Below are 20,571 nucleotides of genomic sequence, written 5' to 3'. Positions count from 1 at the left end.
GGTCCTTCGAACCGGATATCACAGGACTGGATCAGAACCTGTGGAACATAGGACATCGAAAGCGGAACGGTGGATCCCAAGGAGAGCAAGAAACAATCCCGGTGAGTCAGTTCCTTTTTGTCACGATTTTTCCTCTTTGAATTTGCATAACCTCATAATCCCGATTTCCATTTGATACCTTAAATGGTCGTTAGTTGTATGAGATTGATACGACTTATTTACTTTGGTTTATGCTCGATTTATGCACATTAAAGAAGTCGAAACTAGTTAATTTCTCCAGTAGTACTTCTGTTTGAATCGCGTAAATTGATTTATTTTAACGCCACGTTATCAATAGTAATTAAAAATGACCACTAGAGCTCAAAAAGAAAAAATTTCAAAACGATCCGAAATGGAACTAGGCTCAGCAGAGTCTCTTAGCGAGAACGATGAATTTCGAGAACTTTTGCACGCTCGCAGAATTTTAACTAAACGTTTATCCCGTTTTGAACAGTACCTTCGTGATAACAGAGACATTCAAGAAACAGTTCAATTAGAAATCCGCCTCAAAAACGTGGAAGAGGACTATAATCAGTTCGATAAAGTACAATCTCGTCTAGAATTTTTAAGCTTAAACGAAGAAGAACAACGGATTGAAATCGAATCAGCCTACTTTAATTTAATTTCAGAATTAAAGCAGTTAATAAATTCAATTAGCAAAAATCAAAATAGTACTAATACTCATTTAGGAAAACAAAATTCACCAAGAGGTCTAGGAAAATTACCGGATTTAGGCTTACGTTCATTTTATGGCAATTATGAAACTTGGTTCAGTTTCAAAAACATATTTGATTCCTTAGTCCATAGCAGAACCGACTTGAGTGAAACAGAAAAATTGTTATATCTAAAATTATGTTGTAAAGGCGATGCGCTAAATCTCATAGACTCTCTCGACATAACTCCCGATAATTATACAATCGCTTTAAATCTGTTACAAAAAAGATATGAGAATAAAAAGGCAGTTATTAACATTCACGCTAAAGGCTTAGTTCTTAATTTACCAAACGCGAATAAAGGATCATCTGTAAATATTAGAAAATTAATAGATGCAGTTCAGCAACATAAATCATCATTAGGAAAATTAAAATTACCCGTGGATCAATGGGATGTTTTGTTGATACCGATAATATTAAACAAACTGGATGATAGTACTAATCACGAGTGGGAGCGGAAACAATGTAATACTGAATTGCCGACTGTTGATCAATTAATGGAATTTTTAACCGAAAAATGTCGTTCGTTGGAAGCGGTTCGCGGTTTCTCAACCATACAATCAAATAAGCATAATAGGGATAGAACGCAAAACAAAGGCCACGAGAAAAGAAACGAATCACATCAGTTTAGGAATTATTCGTATTCTTTGACCGAAAAAATCAGTAAGTGCTACATCTGCACCGAAAACCATTTCATTCATCAATGTCCTCGTTTTATCCAATTATCAGTGTCGGACAAATATAACGAAATTCGAAGACATAAATTGTGTAGCAACTGTTTACGTCCAGGGCATCTGAAACAGGAATGTAGATCAAGAGGATGCAAAAAATGCAACCAAAAACATAATAGCACGTTACATATAGAGAAACGTTCAGGAAGTGAACATGTTCAAAATTCTAGCAACAGCAGCACTAATGAACCTTCCTCATCATCAACTGAACATGAATCATCGATCAGTTCTCCATCTAATCCTTCGGCTCACGATGTATTGAGAAGGTATGGAGAATCCAAACAATCTACAGTTTTAACAATCGGCCAAAGTAACGCGGTCACGTACGATACGGAAAACAATCCTTTGGCATTATCATCGTTAGGTATTGATAAAAATCAAGTACTACTATCTACGGCTACCATTCTCATCTCAGACAGAAAAGGAAATTGGCATAAATGCAATGCCTTACTCGATTGCGGAAGCCAGTCAAATTTAATGACAGAAAACTTCTGCAGAAAGTTAAACTTAAGTCCCCAAAAAATTGACCTTTCATTATCAGGTATCAGTCAAATTGTCACAAAGATTAATCAGCGAGTGCACACGAAAATAAAATCCAGGTTCAACGAATATGAATCTAACATAGCATTTTTGGTTTTGCCCATTCTTACCGAAAATCTACCCTCATTTAGATTTCCTAGTTCGGTACTTCAAATTCCAACAAATATCAATCTAGCTGATGAGAAATTTAATGAACCAAAACAAATTGATGTTTTATTAGGGGTAGACATATTTTATAATCTGTTAGGTTCGGGTAAACTTAAATTAGGAAAGGGATTGCCAATGTTACAAGAAACCTCTTTAGGCTGGGTAATATCGGGCAATTTAATATGCAGAGAATCTCAAAGTCGGAAAGAAGTATGTAACCTTGCGACTAGTATTTCAAATAAAACATTAAATGACTCGTTGACGAAATTCTGGCAGATTGAAGAGTTTGAAAATGTTAAATTCCTATCTAAAGAAGAAAATTATTGTGAGGAATATTTTAGTCAAACTACAACCCGCGACATGGACAACAGTTTTGTCGTAAGGTATCCGTTCAATAATCAAACAGATTTTAGTCTCGGTGACTCCAAATCGAATGCCCTAAAACGGTTAAAAAATGTAGAGAAAAGGTTAGAAAAGGACAAGGACCTCAAGAAGCAGTACGTAGAATTTATGACGGAATATGAGAACTTAGGCCACATGACGCTTCAAGGACCCATTGAAAAGGACATCTCTATTCCAAACAATTCTTATTTTTTACCCCACAGTGCGGTACTAAAGAATTCTATTACCACGAAGTGTCGCGTCGTTTTTGATGCAAGCTGCAAGACAAGTTTAGGAATTTCCCTGAATGACACGCTTTTGGTAGGACCAGTAGTACAAGATGACTTGTACTCAATTTTGATACGTCTAAGACTTCGCAAAATTGTTTTGAGCGCGGACATCAAAATGATGTACCGATGTATAAAAATTCATGAGGAAGAACGTAACTTCCAAAAGATACTATGGCGAGCAAATCTTAATGATCCGATTAATGTGTATAAACTCAACACGGTAACGTATGGCACATCGAGTGCACCCTTTCAAGCCACACGTTGCTTGATAGAATTGGCCGAGCGCAACAAAGACAGGTATCCACGAACAGCAGAAATAATTAAACGTTCGTTCTACATGGATGATTTGTTGGTTAGCATTGATTCGGAAACAGATGCATTGCAAATTTATAGGGAACTAGACGATATTTTAAGTCAAGCTAATTTTAAATTGAGAAAATGGTCGTTCAACAGTAGCATAGTTTTAAATAGTATCCTACAAGCAAACAGTAACGAAAATCACGACAATTTAATTCTACCTCATGAAGATAAGCATCTAAAAACTCTTGGAATTAGCTGGGATCCTAAACAAGATACTCTGAAATACTCAGTTAATATTAAATACGAGCCATCCCGTGTTACCAAAAGGACTATTCTTTCGAAAATTTCGCAGATCTTTGACCCGCTTGGGTTGATCGGTCCCGCATTAACTAGGGCCAAGTTAATTTCCGACTTATTCAAAAGCAAAAAACTCCCAAGCGATAGTAAAATTTTGAATCTAAACCCATTTCTCGATTCAGAAGGGATACTTCGAGTCGGGGGACGTTTAATAAATTCACAATTTAATTTTGAACAACACCCTATTATATTACCGTATAAACATAAATTCACTGACTTAATAACACAGAATGAGCATATGAAACATCTCCACGCGGGAGTTCAAAACTTGCTTTCGATAATTCGCCTCAGATTTTGGATAATAAACGGAAAAAATGCAGTTAAACGTAACCTTAGTAGATGTATAAGATGTTTTAGAGTAAAACCGAAACCTTCGAAATTTTTAATGGGTTCCCTTCCGACCGCAAGGGTAACGCCTTCACGACCTTTTTCAAATTGCGGAATCGATTATGCAGGGCCTATACTCATAAAGGAGGGTACGCTGCGTAGAGCCAAATCCGTAAAAACTTACATATGCATTTTTGTTTGTTTTGCCACGCGTGCAGTACATATCGAACTGGTTAAAGATCTTTCGACCGATAGCTTTTTGAATGCTTTGGAAAGGTTCTGTTCCAGACGAGGAAAACCAACAAACATACATTCAGACAATGGTTCTAACTTTGTAGGGGCCAATAATTATTTTATCGAACTCTATAACTTAATAAATAATGAATCACACATTAACGCCACAACTACATTTTTAGCCAATCATTTGATAAAGTGGCATTTCATACCCGCGCGTAGTGCCCATATGGGAGGATTGTGGGAGGCGGCGGTGAAATCGACTAAGTTTCATCTTCGCCGCGTCTTAGGTGAATCATCTCTAACATACGAAGAGATGTACACCCTATTAGTAAAAATCGAAGCTTGTCTCAACTCGCGACCACTAATGCCAATCTCAAACGACATAAACGACTATGCACCCTCAACTCCCGCGCATTTCCTTATTGGTGACTCGTTGGCAAGTTTACCACAACCCGACTACCAGAACGCCGTTATCTCTCGCTTATCTCATTACGAACGACTTCAACAACTCCAGCAGCATTTTTGGAATAGTTGGTCCAGAGACTATTTGACAAATTTGCAAACTCGATGTAAATGGAAGAACACTGTAGATAAAACCATAGATATTGGAGCATTAGTTTTACTGGTGGAACACAATACTGCCCCACTGCGCTGGATTTTAGCTCGAGTTGTCGAACTCCACGAAGGAAAGGATCATGTGATACGTGTAGTGTCAGTGCGCTTACCCAGTGGAACTATATCGCGAAGATCATTGTCGAAAATATGCCCATTGCCCATGAATAACAAATAACTCTTTGTAAATAATTTAAAAGGTAACGACCTTTTAACGGGGCCGGCATGTTAGGGCTTGTGTAGGGGACAGAATTCCCGTTAATTAATTTAATGTATTAGTTCGATAAGTTGTATTCTTCATAAGCCTAGTATTAAATGTGTGACTAGTATGTAAGAAATCCGTGTGCTACGCCTATGGACATTACTCGTTTCTCTTGCCACTTTGTCCGTATGACCAGATGTTGATTCGCATTTTGTTTGATCTTAGACTAACTGTGTAATAAAACTCCTCGCCGACCTTTTGTGCGTACTAGAATTTAGACACGTTCTCGATGCTGGTCATAAACGCCCTCCAATAAAACCCAATTATATTGTTAAAGTTAGGCAAGTCACAAGGACAAATCTAGAAGAAGCGCCGATGATGACCTCTTAGTTTCTGGTACGCCTATGTACGCTTACCATTAACTTTAGTACTTAAGATTTTGCAAGGAGAAAATTCGCTCTCTTCTTGTGCGTCTCCGTCGACCCTTAACTCCGTACTTTGCACGTTACTCGTACGCGATTACTTTACACACGGTTCCTATACACGGTTAATTACTACACTAATTAACTTGTCACGAAAAGTTGTTATTTCTTTGCTACATTACTCGAAGTTGTTAGTGAATAATAAACCTTTGTTACCGTTAGAAAAGGGTTTTGTTTTCATTTGCACGAACACGGTGTCTCTGAGACCGCGAACTCAGGGTGGTCCTTCGCAAGCATCCAGTCCATTGCTTACTAGACGTATCAAGAATTAGGCCATGTCTAATCAACATCTTGGTACCACGATCCACGAATAAACAGTTTGGTCCTTCGAGCCGGATCAACATTTTTGGTCCTACGAGCCGGATCAACATTTTTGGTCCTTCGAGCCGGATTAAACATTTTTGGTCCTACGAGCCGGATCAACACATACGTCAAATATACCAGGTAATTATCAAAAGTTTGCACGCTCCGCGCTCGGAAATTTCTGGTCCGATTAGGCCGTGTGACCACTCAAAATGTTCCTTTAGACAAGCTCTATCCAACGGTGGGATCAGTCGTGGGACTATTTTGATGAATTCCTGAGAGAAAAATCCACATACCTCAAATAAACCGGGTAATTATTAAAAGTTTGCACGATCCGCGCTCGGAAATTTCTGGTCCGATTCGGCCGAGTGACCACTCAAAATGTTCCTCTAGACAAGCTCTATCCAACGGTGGGATCAATCGTGGGACTATTTTGATGAATTCCTGAGAGAAAACTTCACATACCTCAAATAAACCGGTTAAATATTAAAAGTTTGCACGCTCCGCGCTCGGAAATTTCTGGTCCGATTCGGCCGAGTGACCACTCAAAATGTTCCTCTAGACAAGCTCTATCCAACGGTGGGATCAGACGTGGGACTATTTTGATGAATTCCTGAGAGAAAAATCCACATACCTCAAATAAACAGGATAATTATTAAAAGTTTGCACGCTCCGCGCTCGGAAATTCCCGGTCCGATTCGGCCGAGTGACCACTCAAAATGTTCCTCTAGACAAGCTCTATCTAACGATGGGATCAGTCGTGGGACTATTTTGATGAATTCCTGAGAAAAAAATCCACATACCTCAAATAAACCGGTTAATTATTAAAAGTTTGCACGCTCCGCGCTCGGAAATTTCTGGTCCGATTCGGCCGAGTGACCACTCAAAATGTTCCTCTAGACAAGCTCTATCCAACGGTGGGATCAGTCGTGGGACTATTTTGATGAATTCCGGAGATAGAAATACACATACGTCAAATATACCGGGTAATTATCAAAAGTTTGCACGCTCCGCGCTCGGAAATTCCCGGTCCGATTCGGCCGAGTGACCACTCAAAATGTTCCTCTAGACAAGCTCTATCTAACGGTGGGATCAGTCGTGGGACTATTTTGATGAATTCCTGAGAAAAAAATCCACATACCTCAAATAAACCGGTTAATTATTAAAAGTTTGCACGCTCCGCGCTCGGAAATTTCTGGTCCGATTCGGCGGAGTGACCACTCAAAATGTTCCTCTAGACAAGCTCTATCCAACGGTGGGATCAGTCGTGGGACTATTTTGATGAATTCCGGAGATAGAAATACACATACGTCAAATATACCGGGTAATTATCAAAAGTTTGCACGCTCCGCGCTCGGAAATTCCCGGTCCGATTCGGCCGAGTGACCACTCAAAATGTTCCTCTAGACAAGCTCTATCTAACGGTGGGATCAGTCGTGGGACTATTTAGATGAATTCCTGAGAAAAAAATCCACATACCTCAAATAAACCGGTTAATTATTAAAAGTTTGCACGCTCCGCGCTCGGAAATTTCTGGTCCGATTCGGCCGAGTGACCACTCAAAATGTTCCTCTAGACAAGCTCTATCTAACGGTGGGTTCAGTCGTGGGACTATTTTGATGAATTCCTGAGAGAAAACTTCAAATACCTCAAATAAACCGGTTAAATATTAAAAGTTTGCACGCTCCGCGCTCGGAAATTCCTGGTCGGATTCGGCCGAGTGACCACTCAAAATGTTCCTCTAGACAAGCTCTATCCAACGGTGCGATCAGTCGTGGGACTATTTTGATGAATTCCTGAGAAAAAAATCCACATACCTCAAATAAACTGGTTAATTATTAAAAGTTTGCACGGTCCGCGCTCGGAAATTCCTGGTCGGATTCGGCCGAGTGACCACTCAAAATATTCCTCTAGACAAGCTCTATCCAACGGTGCGATCAGTCGTGGGACTATTTTGATGAATTCCTGAGAGAAAAATCCACATACCTCAAATAAACAGGATAATTATTAAAAGTTTGCACGCTCCGCGCTCGGAAATTCCCGGTCCGATTCGGCCGAGTGACCACTCAAAATGTTCCTCTAGACAAGCTCTATCTAACGGTGGGATCAGTCGTGGGACTATTTTGATGAATTCCTGAGAGAAAAATCCACATACCTCAAATAAACCGGTTAATTATTAAAAGTTTGCACGCTCCGCGCTCGGAAATTCCTGGTCCGATTCGGCCGTGTGACCACTAAAAATGTTCCTCTAGACAAGCTCTATCCAACGGTGCGATCAGTCATGGGACTATTTTGATGAATTCCTGAGAGAAAAATCCACATACCTCAAATAAACAGGATAATTATTAAAAGTTTGCACGCTCCGCGCTCGGAAATTCCCGGTCCGATTCGGCCGAGTGACCACTCAAAATGTTCCTCTAGACAAGCTCTATCTAACGGTGGGTTCAGTCGTGGGACTATTTTGATGAATTCCTGAGAGAAAAATCCACATACGTCAAATAAACCGGTTAAATATTAAAAGTTTGCACGCTCCGCGCTCGGAAATTCCTGGTCGGATTCGGCCGAGTGGCCACTCAAAATGTTCCTCTAGACAAGCTCTATCCAACGGTGTGATCAGTTGTGGGACTATTTTGATGAATTCCTGAGAGAAAAATCCACATACCTGAAATAAACCAGTTAATTATTAAAAGTTTGCACGCTCCGCGCTCGGAAATTTCTGGTCCGAATCGGCCGTGTGACCACTCAAAATGTTCCTCTAGACAAGATCTATCCAACGGTGTGATCAATCGTGGGACTATTTTGATGAATTCCTGAGAGAAAACTTCACATACCTCAAATAAACCGGTTAAATATTAAAAGTTTGCACGCTCCGCGCTCGGAAATTTCTGGTCCGATTCGGCCGAGTGACCACTCAAAATGTTCCTCTAGACAAGCTCTATCCAACGGTGGGATCAGACGTGGGACTATTTTGATGAATTCCTGAGAGAAAAATCCACATACCTCAAATAAACAGGATAATTATTAAAAGTTTGCACGCTCCGCGCTCGGAAATTCCCGGTCCGATTCGGCCGAGTGACCACTCAAAATGTTCCTCTAGACAAGCTCTATCTAACGGTGGGATCAGTCGTGGGACTATTTTGATGAATTCCTGAGAGAAAACTTCAAATACCTCAAATAAACCGGTTAAATATTAAAAGTTTGCACGCTCCGCGCTCGGAAATTCCTGGTCGGATTCGGCCGAGTGACCACTCAAAATGTTCCTCTAGACAAGCTCTATCCAACGGTGCGATCAGTCGTGGGACTATTTTGATGAATTCCAGAAATAGAAGTAGACATACGTCAAATAAACCGGGTAAATATTAAAAGTTTGCACGTTCCGCGCTCGGAAATTTCTGGTCCGATTCGGCCGAGTGACCACTCAAAATGTTCCTCTAGACTAGCTCTATCCAACGGTGGGATTAGTCGTGGGACTATTTTGAAGAATTCCTGAGAAAAAAATTCACACTCGTCAAATAAACCGGGTAATTATCAATAGTTTGCACGCTCCGAGCTCGGAAATTTCTGGTCTGATTCGGCAGTGTGACCACTCATAATGTTCCTCTAGACTAGCTCTATCCAACCGTGGGATCAGTCGTGGGACTATTTTGATGAATTCCTGAGAAAAAAATTCACACTCGTCAAATAAACCGGGTAATTATCAATAGATTGCACACTCCGAGCTCGGAAATTTCTGGTCTGATTCGGCAGTGTGACCACTCATAATGTTCCTCTAGACTAGCTCTATCCAACCGTGGGATCAGTCGTGGGACTATTTTGAAGAATTCCTGAGAAAAAAATTCACACTCGTCAAATAAACCGGGTAATTATCAATAGTTTGCACGCTCCGAGCTCGGAAATTTCTGGTCTGATTCGGCAGTGTGACCACTCATAATGTTCCTCTAGACTAGCTCTATCCAACCGTGGGATCAGTCGTCGGACTACTTTGATGAATTCCTGAGAAGAAAATTCACACACGTCAAATAAACCGGGTAAATATTAAAAGTTTGCACGCTCCGCGCTCAGAAATTTCTGGTCCGATTCGGCCGAGTGACCACTCAAAATGTTCCTCTAGACAAGCTCTATCCAACGGTGGGATTAGTCGTGGGACTATTTTGATGAAATCCTGAGAAAAAAATCAACAAACGTCAAATAAACCGGGTAAATATTAGAAGTTTGCACGCTCCGCGCTCGGAAATTTCTGGTCCGATTCGGCCGAGTGACCACTCAAAATGTTCCTCTAGACTAGCTCTATCCAACGGTGGGATTAGTCGTGGGACTATTTTGATGAAATCCTGAGAAAAAAATCAACAAACGTCAAATAAACCGGGTAATTATCAAAAGTTCGCACGCTCCGCGCTCGGAAATTTCTGGTCCGATTCGGCCGAGTGACCCCTCAAAATGTTCCTCTAGACAAGCTCTATCTAACGGTGGGATCAGTCGTGGGACTATTTTGATGAATTCCAGAGATAGGAGTAGACATAGGTCAAATAAACCGGGTAAATATTAAAAGTTTGCACGCTCCGCGCTCGGAAATTTCTGGTCCGATTCGGCCGAGTGACCACTCAAAATGTTCCGATAGACAAGCTCTATCTAACGGTGGGATCAGTCGTGGGACTATTTTGATGAATTCCTGAGAAAAAAAATCACACACTTCAAATAAACCGGGTAAAGATTAAAAGATTGCACGCTCCACGCTCGGAAATTTCTGGTCCGATTCGGTCGAGTGACCAGTCAAAATGTTCCTCTACACATGCTCTATCCAACGGTGGGATCAGTCGTGGGACTATTTTGATGAATTCCAGAAATAGAAGTAGACAAACGTCAAATAAACCGGGTAAATATTAGAAGTTTGCACGCTCCGCGCTCGGAAATTTCTGGTCCGATTCGGCCGAGTGACCACTCAAAATGTTCCTCTAGACAAGCTCTATCTAACGGTGGGATCAGTCGTGGGACTATTTTGATGAATTCCTGAGAAAAAAAATCACACACTTCAAATAAACCGGGTAAAGATTAAAAGTTTGCACGCTCCGCGCTCGGAAATTTCTGGTCCGATTCGGCCGAGTGACCACTCAAAATGTTCCTCTAGACAAGCTCTATCCAACGGTGGGATCAGTCGTGGGACTATTTTGATGAATTCCTGAGAAAAAAATTCACACTCGTCAAATAAACCGGGTAATTATCAATAGTTTGCACGCTCCGCGCTTGGAAATTTCTGGTCCGATTCGGCCGAGTGACCACTCAAAATGTTCCTCTAGACTAGCTCTATCCAACGGTGGGATCAGTCGTGGGACTATTTTGATGAATTCCTGAGAAAAAAAATCACACATTTCAAATAAACAGGGTAAAGATTAAAAGTTTGCACGCTCCACGCTCGGAAATTTCTGGTCCGATTCGGCCGTGTGACCACACAAAATGTTCCTCTAGACTAGCTCTATCCAACGGTGGGATCAGGCGTGGGACTATTTTGATGAATTCCAGAGATAGGAGTAGACATACGTCAAATAAACCGGGTAAATATTAAAAGTTTGCACGTTCCGCGCTCGGAAATTTCTGGTCCGATTCGGCCGAGTGACCACTCAAAATGTTCCTCTAGACTAGCTCTATCCAACGGTGGGATTAGTCGTGGGACTATTTTGAAGAATTCCTGAGAAAAAAATTCACACTCGTCAAATAAACCGGGTAATTATCAATAGTTTGCACGCTCCGAGCTCGGAAATTTCTGGTCTGATTCGGCAGTGTGACCACTCATAATGTTCCTCTAGACTAGCTCTATCCAACCGTGGGATCAGTCGTGGGACTATTTTGATGAATTCCTGAGAAAAAAATTCACACTCGTCAAATAAACCGGGTAATTATCAATAGATTGCACACTCCGAGCTCGGAAATTTCTGGTCTGATTCGGCAGTGTGACCACTCATAATGTTCCTCTAGACTAGCTCTATCCAACCGTGGGATCAGTCGTGGGACTATTTTGAAGAATTCCTGAGAAAAAAATTCACACTCGTCAAATAAACCGGGTAATTATCAATAGTTTGCACGCTCCGAGCTCGGAAATTTCTGGTCTGATTCGGCAGTGTGACCACTCATAATGTTCCTCTAGACTAGCTCTATCCAACCGTGGGATCAGTCGTCGGACTACTTTGATGAATTCCTGAGAAGAAAATTCACACACGTCAAATAAACCGGGTAAATATTAAAAGTTTGCACGCTCCGCGCTCAGAAATTTCTGGTCCGATTCGGCCGAGTGACCACTCAAAATGTTCCTCTAGACAAGCTCTATCCAACGGTGGGATTAGTCGTGGGACTATTTTGATGAAATCCTGAGAAAAAAATCAACAAACGTCAAATAAACCGGGTAAATATTAGAAGTTTGCACGCTCCGCGCTCGGAAATTTCTGGTCCGATTCGGCCGAGTGACCACTCAAAATGTTCCTCTAGACTAGCTCTATCCAACGGTGGGATTAGTCGTGGGACTATTTTGATGAAATCCTGAGAAAAAAATCAACAAACGTCAAATAAACCGGGTAATTATCAAAAGTTCGCACGCTCCGCGCTCGGAAATTTCTGGTCCGATTCGGCCGAGTGACCCCTCAAAATGTTCCTCTAGACAAGCTCTATCTAACGGTGGGATCAGTCGTGGGACTATTTTGATGAATTCCAGAGATAGGAGTAGACATAGGTCAAATAAACCGGGTAAATATTAAAAGTTTGCACGCTCCGCGCTCGGAAATTTCTGGTCCGATTCGGCCGAGTGACCACTCAAAATGTTCCGATAGACAAGCTCTATCTAACGGTGGGATCAGTCGTGGGACTATTTTGATGAATTCCTGAGAAAAAAAATCACACACTTCAAATAAACCGGGTAAAGATTAAAAGATTGCACGCTCCACGCTCGGAAATTTCTGGTCCGATTCGGTCGAGTGACCAGTCAAAATGTTCCTCTACACATGCTCTATCCAACGGTGGGATCAGTCGTGGGACTATTTTGATGAATTCCAGAAATAGAAGTAGACAAACGTCAAATAAACCGGGTAAATATTAGAAGTTTGCACGCTCCGCGCTCGGAAATTTCTGGTCCGATTCGGCCGAGTGACCACTCAAAATGTTCCTCTAGACAAGCTCTATCTAACGGTGGGATCAGTCGTGGGACTATTTTGATGAATTCCTGAGAAAAAAAATCACACACTTCAAATAAACCGGGTAAAGATTAAAAGTTTGCACGCTCCGCGCTCGGAAATTTCTGGTCCGATTCGGCCGAGTGACCACTCAAAATGTTCCTCTAGACAAGCTCTATCCAACGGTGGGATCAGTCGTGGGACTATTTTGATGAATTCCTGAGAAAAAAATTCACACTCGTCAAATAAACCGGGTAATTATCAATAGTTTGCACGCTCCGCGCTTGGAAATTTCTGGTCCGATTCGGCCGAGTGACCACTCAAAATGTTCCTCTAGACTAGCTCTATCCAACGGTGGGATCAGTCGTGGGACTATTTTGATGAATTCCTGAGAAAAAAAATCACACATTTCAAATAAACAGGGTAAAGATTAAAAGTTTGCACGCTCCACGCTCGGAAATTTCTGGTCCGATTCGGCCGTGTGACCACACAAAATGTTCCTCTAGACTAGCTCTATCCAACGGTGGGATCAGGCGTGGGACTATTTTGATGAATTCCAGAGATAGGAGTAGACATACGTCAAATAAACCGGGTAAATATTTAAAGTTTGCACGCTCCGCGCTCGGAAATTTCTGGTCCGACTCGGTCGAGTGACCAGTCAAAATGTTCCCCTAGACAAGCTTTATCCAACGATGGGATCAGTCGTGGTACTATTTTGATGAATTCCAGAAATAGAAGTAGACATACGTCAAATAAACCGGGTAAATATTTAAAGTTTGCACGCTCCGCGCTCGGAAATTTCTGGTCCGACTCGGTCGAGTGACCAGTCAAAATGTTCCTCTACACATGCTCTATCCAACGGTGGGATCAGTCGTGGGACTATTTTGATGAATTCCAGAAATAGAAGTAGACATACGTCAAATAAACCGGGTAAATATTAAAAGTTTGCACGTTCCGCGCTCGGAAATTTCTGGTCTGATTCGGCCGAGTGACCACTCAAAATGTTCCCCTAGACAAGCTTTATCCAACGATGGGATCAGTCGTGGTACTATTTTGATGAATTCCAGAAATAGAAGTAGACATACGTCAAATAAACCGGGTAAATATTTAAAGTTTGCACGCTCCGCGCTCGGAAATTTCTGGTCCGACTCGGTCGAGTGACCAGTCAAAATGTTCCTCTACACATGCTCTATCCAACGGTGGGATCAGTCGTGGGACTATTTTGATGAATTCCAGAAATAGAAGTAGACATACGTCAAATAAACCGGGTAAATATTAAAAGTTTGCACGTTCCGCGCTCGGAAATTTCTGGTCTGATTCGGTCGAGTGACCACTCAAAATGTTCCTCTAGACAAGCTCTATCCAACGGTGGGATTAGTCGTGGGACTATTTTGATGAAATCCTGAGAAAAAAATCAACAAACGTCAAATAAACCGGGTAATTATCAAAAGTTCGCACGCTCCGCGCTCGGAAATTTCTGGTCCGATTCGGCCGTGTGACCACACAAAATGTTCCTCTAGACTAGCTCTATCCAACGGTGGGATTAGTCGTGGGACTATTTTGATGAATTCCTGAGAAAAAAATTCACACTCGTCAAATAAACCGGGTAATTATCAATAGATTGCACACTCCGAGCTCGGAAATTTCTGGTCTGATTCGGCAGTGTGACCACTCATAATGTTCCTCTAGACTAGCTCTATCCAACCGTGGGATCAGTCGTCGGACTATTTTGATGAATTCCAGAAATAGAAGTAGACATACGTCAAATAAACCGGGTAAATATTAAAAGTTTGCACGTTCCGCGCTCGGAAATTTCTGGTCCGATTCGGCCGAGTGACCACTCAAAATGTTCCTCTAGACAAGCTCTATCTAACGGTGGGATCAGTCGTGGGACTATTTTGATGAATTCCTGAGAAAAAAAATCACACACTTCAAATAAACCGGGTAAAGATTAAATGTTTGCACGCTCCGCGCTCGGAAATTTCTGGTCCGATTCGGCCGAGTGACCACTCAAAATGTTCCTCTAGACAAGCTCTATCCAACGGTGGGATCAGTCGTGGGACTATTTTGATGAATTCCTGAGAAAAAAATTCACACTCGTCAAATAAACCGGGTAATTATCAATAGTTTGCACGCTCCGCGCTCGGAAATTTCTGGTCCGATTCGGTCGAGTGACCACTCAAAATGTTCCTCTACACATGCTCTATCCAACGGTGGGATCAGTCGTGGGACTATTTTGATGAATTCCAGAAATAGAAGTAGACATACGTCAAATAAACCGGGTAAAGATTAAATGTTTGCACGCTCCGCGCTCGGAAATTTCTGGTCTGATTCGGCAGTGTGACCACTCGTAATGTTCCTCTAGACTAGCTCTATCCAACCGTGGGATCAGTCGTCGGACTACTTTGATGAATTCCTGAGAAAAAAAATCACACATTTCAAATAAACCGGGTAAAGATTAAAAGTTTGCACGCTCCACGCTCGGAAATTTCTGGTCCGATTCGGTCGAGTGACCACTCAAAATGTTCCTCTACACATGCTCTATCCAACGGTGGGATCAGTCGTGGGACTATTTTGATGAATTCCAGAAATAGAAGTAGACATACGTCAAATAAACCGGGTAAATATTAAAAGTTTGCACGTTCCGCGCTCGGAAATTTCTGGTCCGATTCGGCCGAGTGACCACTCAAAATGTTCCTCTAGACAAGCTCTATCTAACGGTGGGATCAGTTGTGGGACTATTTTGATGAATTCCTGAGAAGAAAATTCACACACTTCAAATAAACCGGGTAAAGATTAAAAGATTGCACGCTCCACGCTCGGAAATTTCTGGTCCGATTCGGTCGAGTGACCAGTCAAAATGTTCCTCTACACATGCTCTATCCAACGGTGGGATCAGTCGTGGGACTATTTTGATGAATTCCAGAAATAGAAGTAGACAAACGTCAAATAAACCGGGTAAATATTAGAAGTTTGCACGCTCCGCGCTCGGAAATTTCTGGTCCGATTCGGCCGAGTGACCACTCAAAATGTTCCTCTAGACAAGCTCTATCTAACGGTGGGATCAGTCGTGGGACTATTTTGATGAATTCCTGAGAAAAAAAATCACACACTTCAAATAAACCGGGTAAAGATTAAAAGTTTGCACGCTCCGCGCTCGGAAATTTCTGGTCCGATTCGGCCGAGTGACCACTCAAAATGTTCCTCTAGACAAGCTCTATCCAACGGTGGGATCAGTCGTGGGACTATTTTGAAGAATTCCTGAGAAAAAAATTCACACTCGTCAAATAAACCGGGTAATTATCAATAGTTTGCACGCTCCGAGCTCGGAAATTTCTGGTCTGATTCGGCAGTGTGACCACTCATAATGTTCCTCTAGACTAGCTCTATCCAACCGTGGGATCAGTCGTGGGACTATTTTGATGAATTCCTGAGAAAAAAATTCACACTCGTCAAATAAACCGGGTAATTATCAATAGTTTGCACGCTCCGAGCTCGGAAATTTCTGGTCTGATTCGGCAGTGTGACCACTCATAATGTTCCTCTAGACTAGCTCTATCCAACCGTGGGATCAGTCGTCGGACTACTTTGATGAATTCCTGAGAAGAAAATTCACACACGTCAAATAAACCGGGTAAATATTAAAAGTTTGCACGCTCCGCGCTCGGAAATTTCTGGTCCGATTCGGCCGAGTGACCACTCAAAATGTTCCTCTAGACAAGCTCTATCCAACGGTGGGATTAGTCGTGGGACTATTTTGATGAAATCCTGAGAAAAAAATCAACAAACGTCAAATAAACCGGGTAAATATTAGAAGTTTGCACGCTCCGCGCTCGGAAATTTCTGGTCCGATTCGGCCGAGTGACCACTCAAAATGTTCCTCTAGACTAGCTCTATCCAACGGTGGGATTAGTCGTGGGACTATTTTGATGAAATCCTGAGAAAAAAATCAACAAACGTCAAATAAACCGGGTAATTATCAAAAGTTCGCACGCTCCGCGCTCGGAAATTTCTGGTCCGATTCGGCCGAGTGACCCCTCAAAATGTTCCTCTAGACAAGCTCTATCTAACGGTGGGATCAGTCGTGGGACTATTTTGATGAATTCCAGAGATAGGAGTAGACATAGGTCAAATAAACCGGGTAAATATTAAAAGTTTGCACGCTCCGCGCTCGGAAATTTCTGGTCCGATTCGGCCGAGTGACCACTCAAAATGTTCCGATAGACAAGCTCTATCTAACGGTGGGATCAGTCGTGGGACTATTTTGATGAATTCCTGAGAAAAAAAATCACACACTTCAAATAAACCGGGTAAAGATTAAAAGATTGCACGCTCCGCGCTCGGAAATTTCTGGTCCGATTCGGCCGAGTGACCACTCAAAATGTTCCTCTAGACAAGCTCTATCCAACGGTGGGATCAGTCGTGGGACTATTTTGATGAATTCCTGAGAAAAAAATTCACACTCGTCAAATAAACCGGGTAATTATCAATAGTTTGCACGCTCCGCGCTTGGAAATTTCTGGTCCGATTCGGCCGAGTGACCACTCAAAATGTTCCTCTAGACTAGCTCTATCCAACGGTGGGATCAGTCGTGGGACTATTTTGATGAATTCCTGAGAAAAAAAATCACACATTTCAAATAAACAGGGTAAAGATTAAAAGTTTGCACGCTCCACGCTCGGAAATTTCTGGTCCGATTCGGCCGTGTGACCACACAAAATGTTCCTCTAGACTAGCTCTATCCAACGGTGGGATCAGGCGTGGGACTATTTTGATGAATTCCAGAGATAGGAGTAGACATACGTCAAATAAACCGGGTAAATATTTAAAGTTTGCACGCTCCGCGCTCGGAAATTTCTGGTCCGACTCGGTCGAGTGACCAGTCAAAATGTTCCTCTACACATGCTCTATCCAACGGTGGGATCAGTCGTGGGACTATTTTGATGAATTCCAGAAATAGAAGTAGACATACGTCAAATAAACCGGGTAAATATTAAAAGTTTGCACGCTCCGCGCTCGGAAATTTCTGGTCCGATTCGGCCGAGTGACCACTCAAAATGTTCCTCTAGACAAGCTCTATCCAACGGTGGGATTAGTCGTGGGACTATTTTGATGAAATCCTGAGAAAAAAATCAACAAACGTCAAATAAACCGGGTAAATATTAGAAGTTTGCACGCTCCGCGCTCGGAAATTTCTGGTCCGATTCGGCCGAGTGACCACTCAAAATGTTCCTCTAGACTAGCTCTATCCAACGGTGGGATTAGTCGTGGGACTATTTTGATGAAATCCTGAGAAAAAAATCAACAAACGTCAAATAAACCGGGTAATTATCAAAAGTTCGCACGCTCCGCGCTCGGAAATTTCTGGTCCGATTCGGCCGAGTGACCACTCAAAATGTTCCTCTAGACAAGCTCTATCTAACGGTGGGATCAGTCGTGGGACTATTTTGATGAATTCCAGAGATAGGAGTAGACATAGGTCAAATAAACCGGGTAAATATTAAAAGTTTGCACGCTCCGCGCTCGGAAATTTCTGGTCCGATTCGGCCGAGTGACCACTCAAAATGTTCCCCTAGACAAGCTTTATCCAACGATGGGATCAGTCGTGGTACTATTTTGATGAATTCCAGAAATAGAAGTAGACATACGTCAAATAAACCGGGTAAATATTAAAAGTTTGCACGTTCCGCGCTCGGAAATTTCTGGTCTGATTCGGTCGAGTGACCACTCAAAATGTTCCTCTACACATGCTCTATCCAACGGTGGGATCAGTCGTGGGACTATTTTGATGAATTCCAGAAATAGAAGTAGACATACGTCAAATAAACCGGGTAAATATTAAAAGTTTGCACGTTCCGCGCTCGGAAATTTCTGGTCTGATTCGGCCGAGTGACCACTCAAAATGTTCCCCTAGACAAGCTTTATCCAACGATGGGATCAGTCGTGGTACTATTTTGATGAATTCCAGAAATAGAAGTAGACATACGTCAAATAAACCGGGTAAATATTAAAAGTTTGCACGTTCCGCGCTCGGAAATTTCTGGTCTGATTCGGTCGAGTGACCACTCAAAATGTTCCTCTAGACAAGCTCTATCCAACGGTGGGATTAGTCGTGGGACTATTTTGATGAAATCCTGAGAAAAAAATCAACAAACGTCAAATAAACCGGGTAATTATCAAAAGTTCGCACGCTCCGCGCTCGGAAATTTCTGGTCCGATTCGGCCGTGTGACCACACAAAATGTTCCTCTAGACTAGCTCTATCCAACGGTGGGATTAGTCGTGGGACTATTTTGATGAATTCCTGAGAAAAAAATTCACACTCGTCAAATAAACCGGGTAATTATCAATAGATTGCACACTCCGAGCTCGGAAATTTCTGGTCTGATTCGGCAGTGTGACCACTCATAATGTTCCTCTAGACTAGCTCTATCCAACCGTGGGATCAGTCGTCGGACTATTTTGATGAATTCCAGAAATAGAAGTAGACATACCTCAAATAAACCGGGTAAATATTAAAAGTTTGCACGTTCCGCGCTCGGAAATTTCTGGTCCGATTCGGCCGAGTGACCACTCAAAATGTTCCTCTAGACAAGCTCTATCTAACGGTGGGATCAGTCGTGGGACTATTTTGATGAATTCCTGAGAAAAAAAATCACACACTTCAAATAAACCGGGTAAAGATTAAAAGTTTGCACGCTCCGCGCTCGGAAATTTCTGGTCCGATTCGGCCGAGTGACCACTCAAAATGTTCCTCTAGACAAGCTCTATCCAACGGTGGGATCAGTCGTGGGACTATTTTGATGAATTCCTGAGAAAAAAATTCACACTCGTCAAATAAACCGGGTAATTATCAATAGTTTGCACGCTCCGAGCTCGGAAATTTCTGGTCTGATTCGGCAGTGTGACCACTCAAAATGTTCCTCTAGACAAGCTCTATCTAACGGTGGGATCAGTCGTGGGACTATTTTGATGAATTCCAGAAATAGAAGTAGACATACGTCAAATAAACCGGGTAAATATTAAAAGTTTGCACGTTCCGCGCTCGGAAATTTCTGGTCCGATTCGGTCGAGTGACCACTCAAAATGTTCCTCTACACATGCTCTATCCAACGGTGGGATCAGTCGTGGGACTATTTTGATGAATTCCAGAAATAGAAGTAGACATACGTCAAATAAACCGGGTAAATATTAAAAGTTTGCACGTTCCGCGCTCGGAAATTTCTGGTCCGATTCGGCCGAGTGACCACTCAAAATGTTCCTCTAGACAAGCTCTATCTAACGGTGGGATCAGTTGTGGGACTATTTTGATGAATTCCTGAGAAGAAAATTCACAAACGTCAAATAAACCGGGTAAATATTAAAAGTTTGCACGCTCCGCGCTCGGAAATTTCTGGTCCGATTCGGCCGTGTGACCACACAAAATGTTCCTCTAGACAAGCTCTATCTAACGGTGGGATCAGTCGTGGGACTATTTTGATGAATTCCTGAGAAAAAAAATCACACACTTCAAATAAACCGGGTAAAGATTAAAAGTTTGCACGCTCCGCGCTCGGAAATTTCTGGTCCGATTCGGCCGAGTGACCACTCAAAATGTTCCTCTAGACAAGCTCTATCCAACGGTGGGATCAGTCGTGGGACTATTTTGATGAATTCCTGAGAAAAAAATTCACACTCGTCAAATAAACCGGGTAATTATCAATAGTTTGCACGCTCCGAGCTCGGAAATTTCTGGTCTGATTCGGCAGTGTGACCAC

At 42.2% G+C, this 20,571-nt stretch overlaps 1 protein-coding gene across 1 annotated transcript; it reads left to right on the top strand.

Moving 5' to 3' along the window:
* The first annotated feature begins 391 nt into the window (after positions 1 to 391).
* On the top strand, positions 392 to 4,852 carry LOC136418853 (uncharacterized). The gene is made up of 2 exons (XM_066405078.1): positions 392 to 3,584; positions 4,242 to 4,852. The coding sequence occupies exons 1-2, from the start codon at positions 392 to 394 to the stop codon at positions 4,850 to 4,852; spliced, it is 3,804 nt and encodes a 1,267-aa protein (XP_066261175.1).
* Positions 4,853 to 20,571: the final 15,719 nt, after the last annotated feature.

This window comes from Euwallacea similis, unplaced genomic scaffold (genome assembly GCF_039881205.1).
Source record: "Euwallacea similis isolate ESF13 unplaced genomic scaffold, ESF131.1 scaffold_38, whole genome shotgun sequence".
Classification (NCBI taxonomy): Eukaryota; Metazoa; Arthropoda; class Insecta; order Coleoptera; family Curculionidae; genus Euwallacea; species Euwallacea similis.
The sequence above is the reverse complement of the archived record's forward strand: the minus strand, read 5'-3'. Positions and strand labels throughout refer to the sequence as shown.

What these genes read in the sequence shown, in the direction of transcription:
- LOC136418853 (XM_066405078.1), top strand. Translation starts at nt 392, where the DNA reads ATGGAACTAGGCTCAGCAGAGTCTCTTAGCGAGAACGATGAATTTCGA. An exon ending in CAAAAAACTCCCAAGCGATA is followed by an intron (nt 3,585 to 4,241) that starts GTAAAATTTTGA and finishes CTACATTTTTAG; the next exon opens with CCAATCATTTGATAAAGTGG.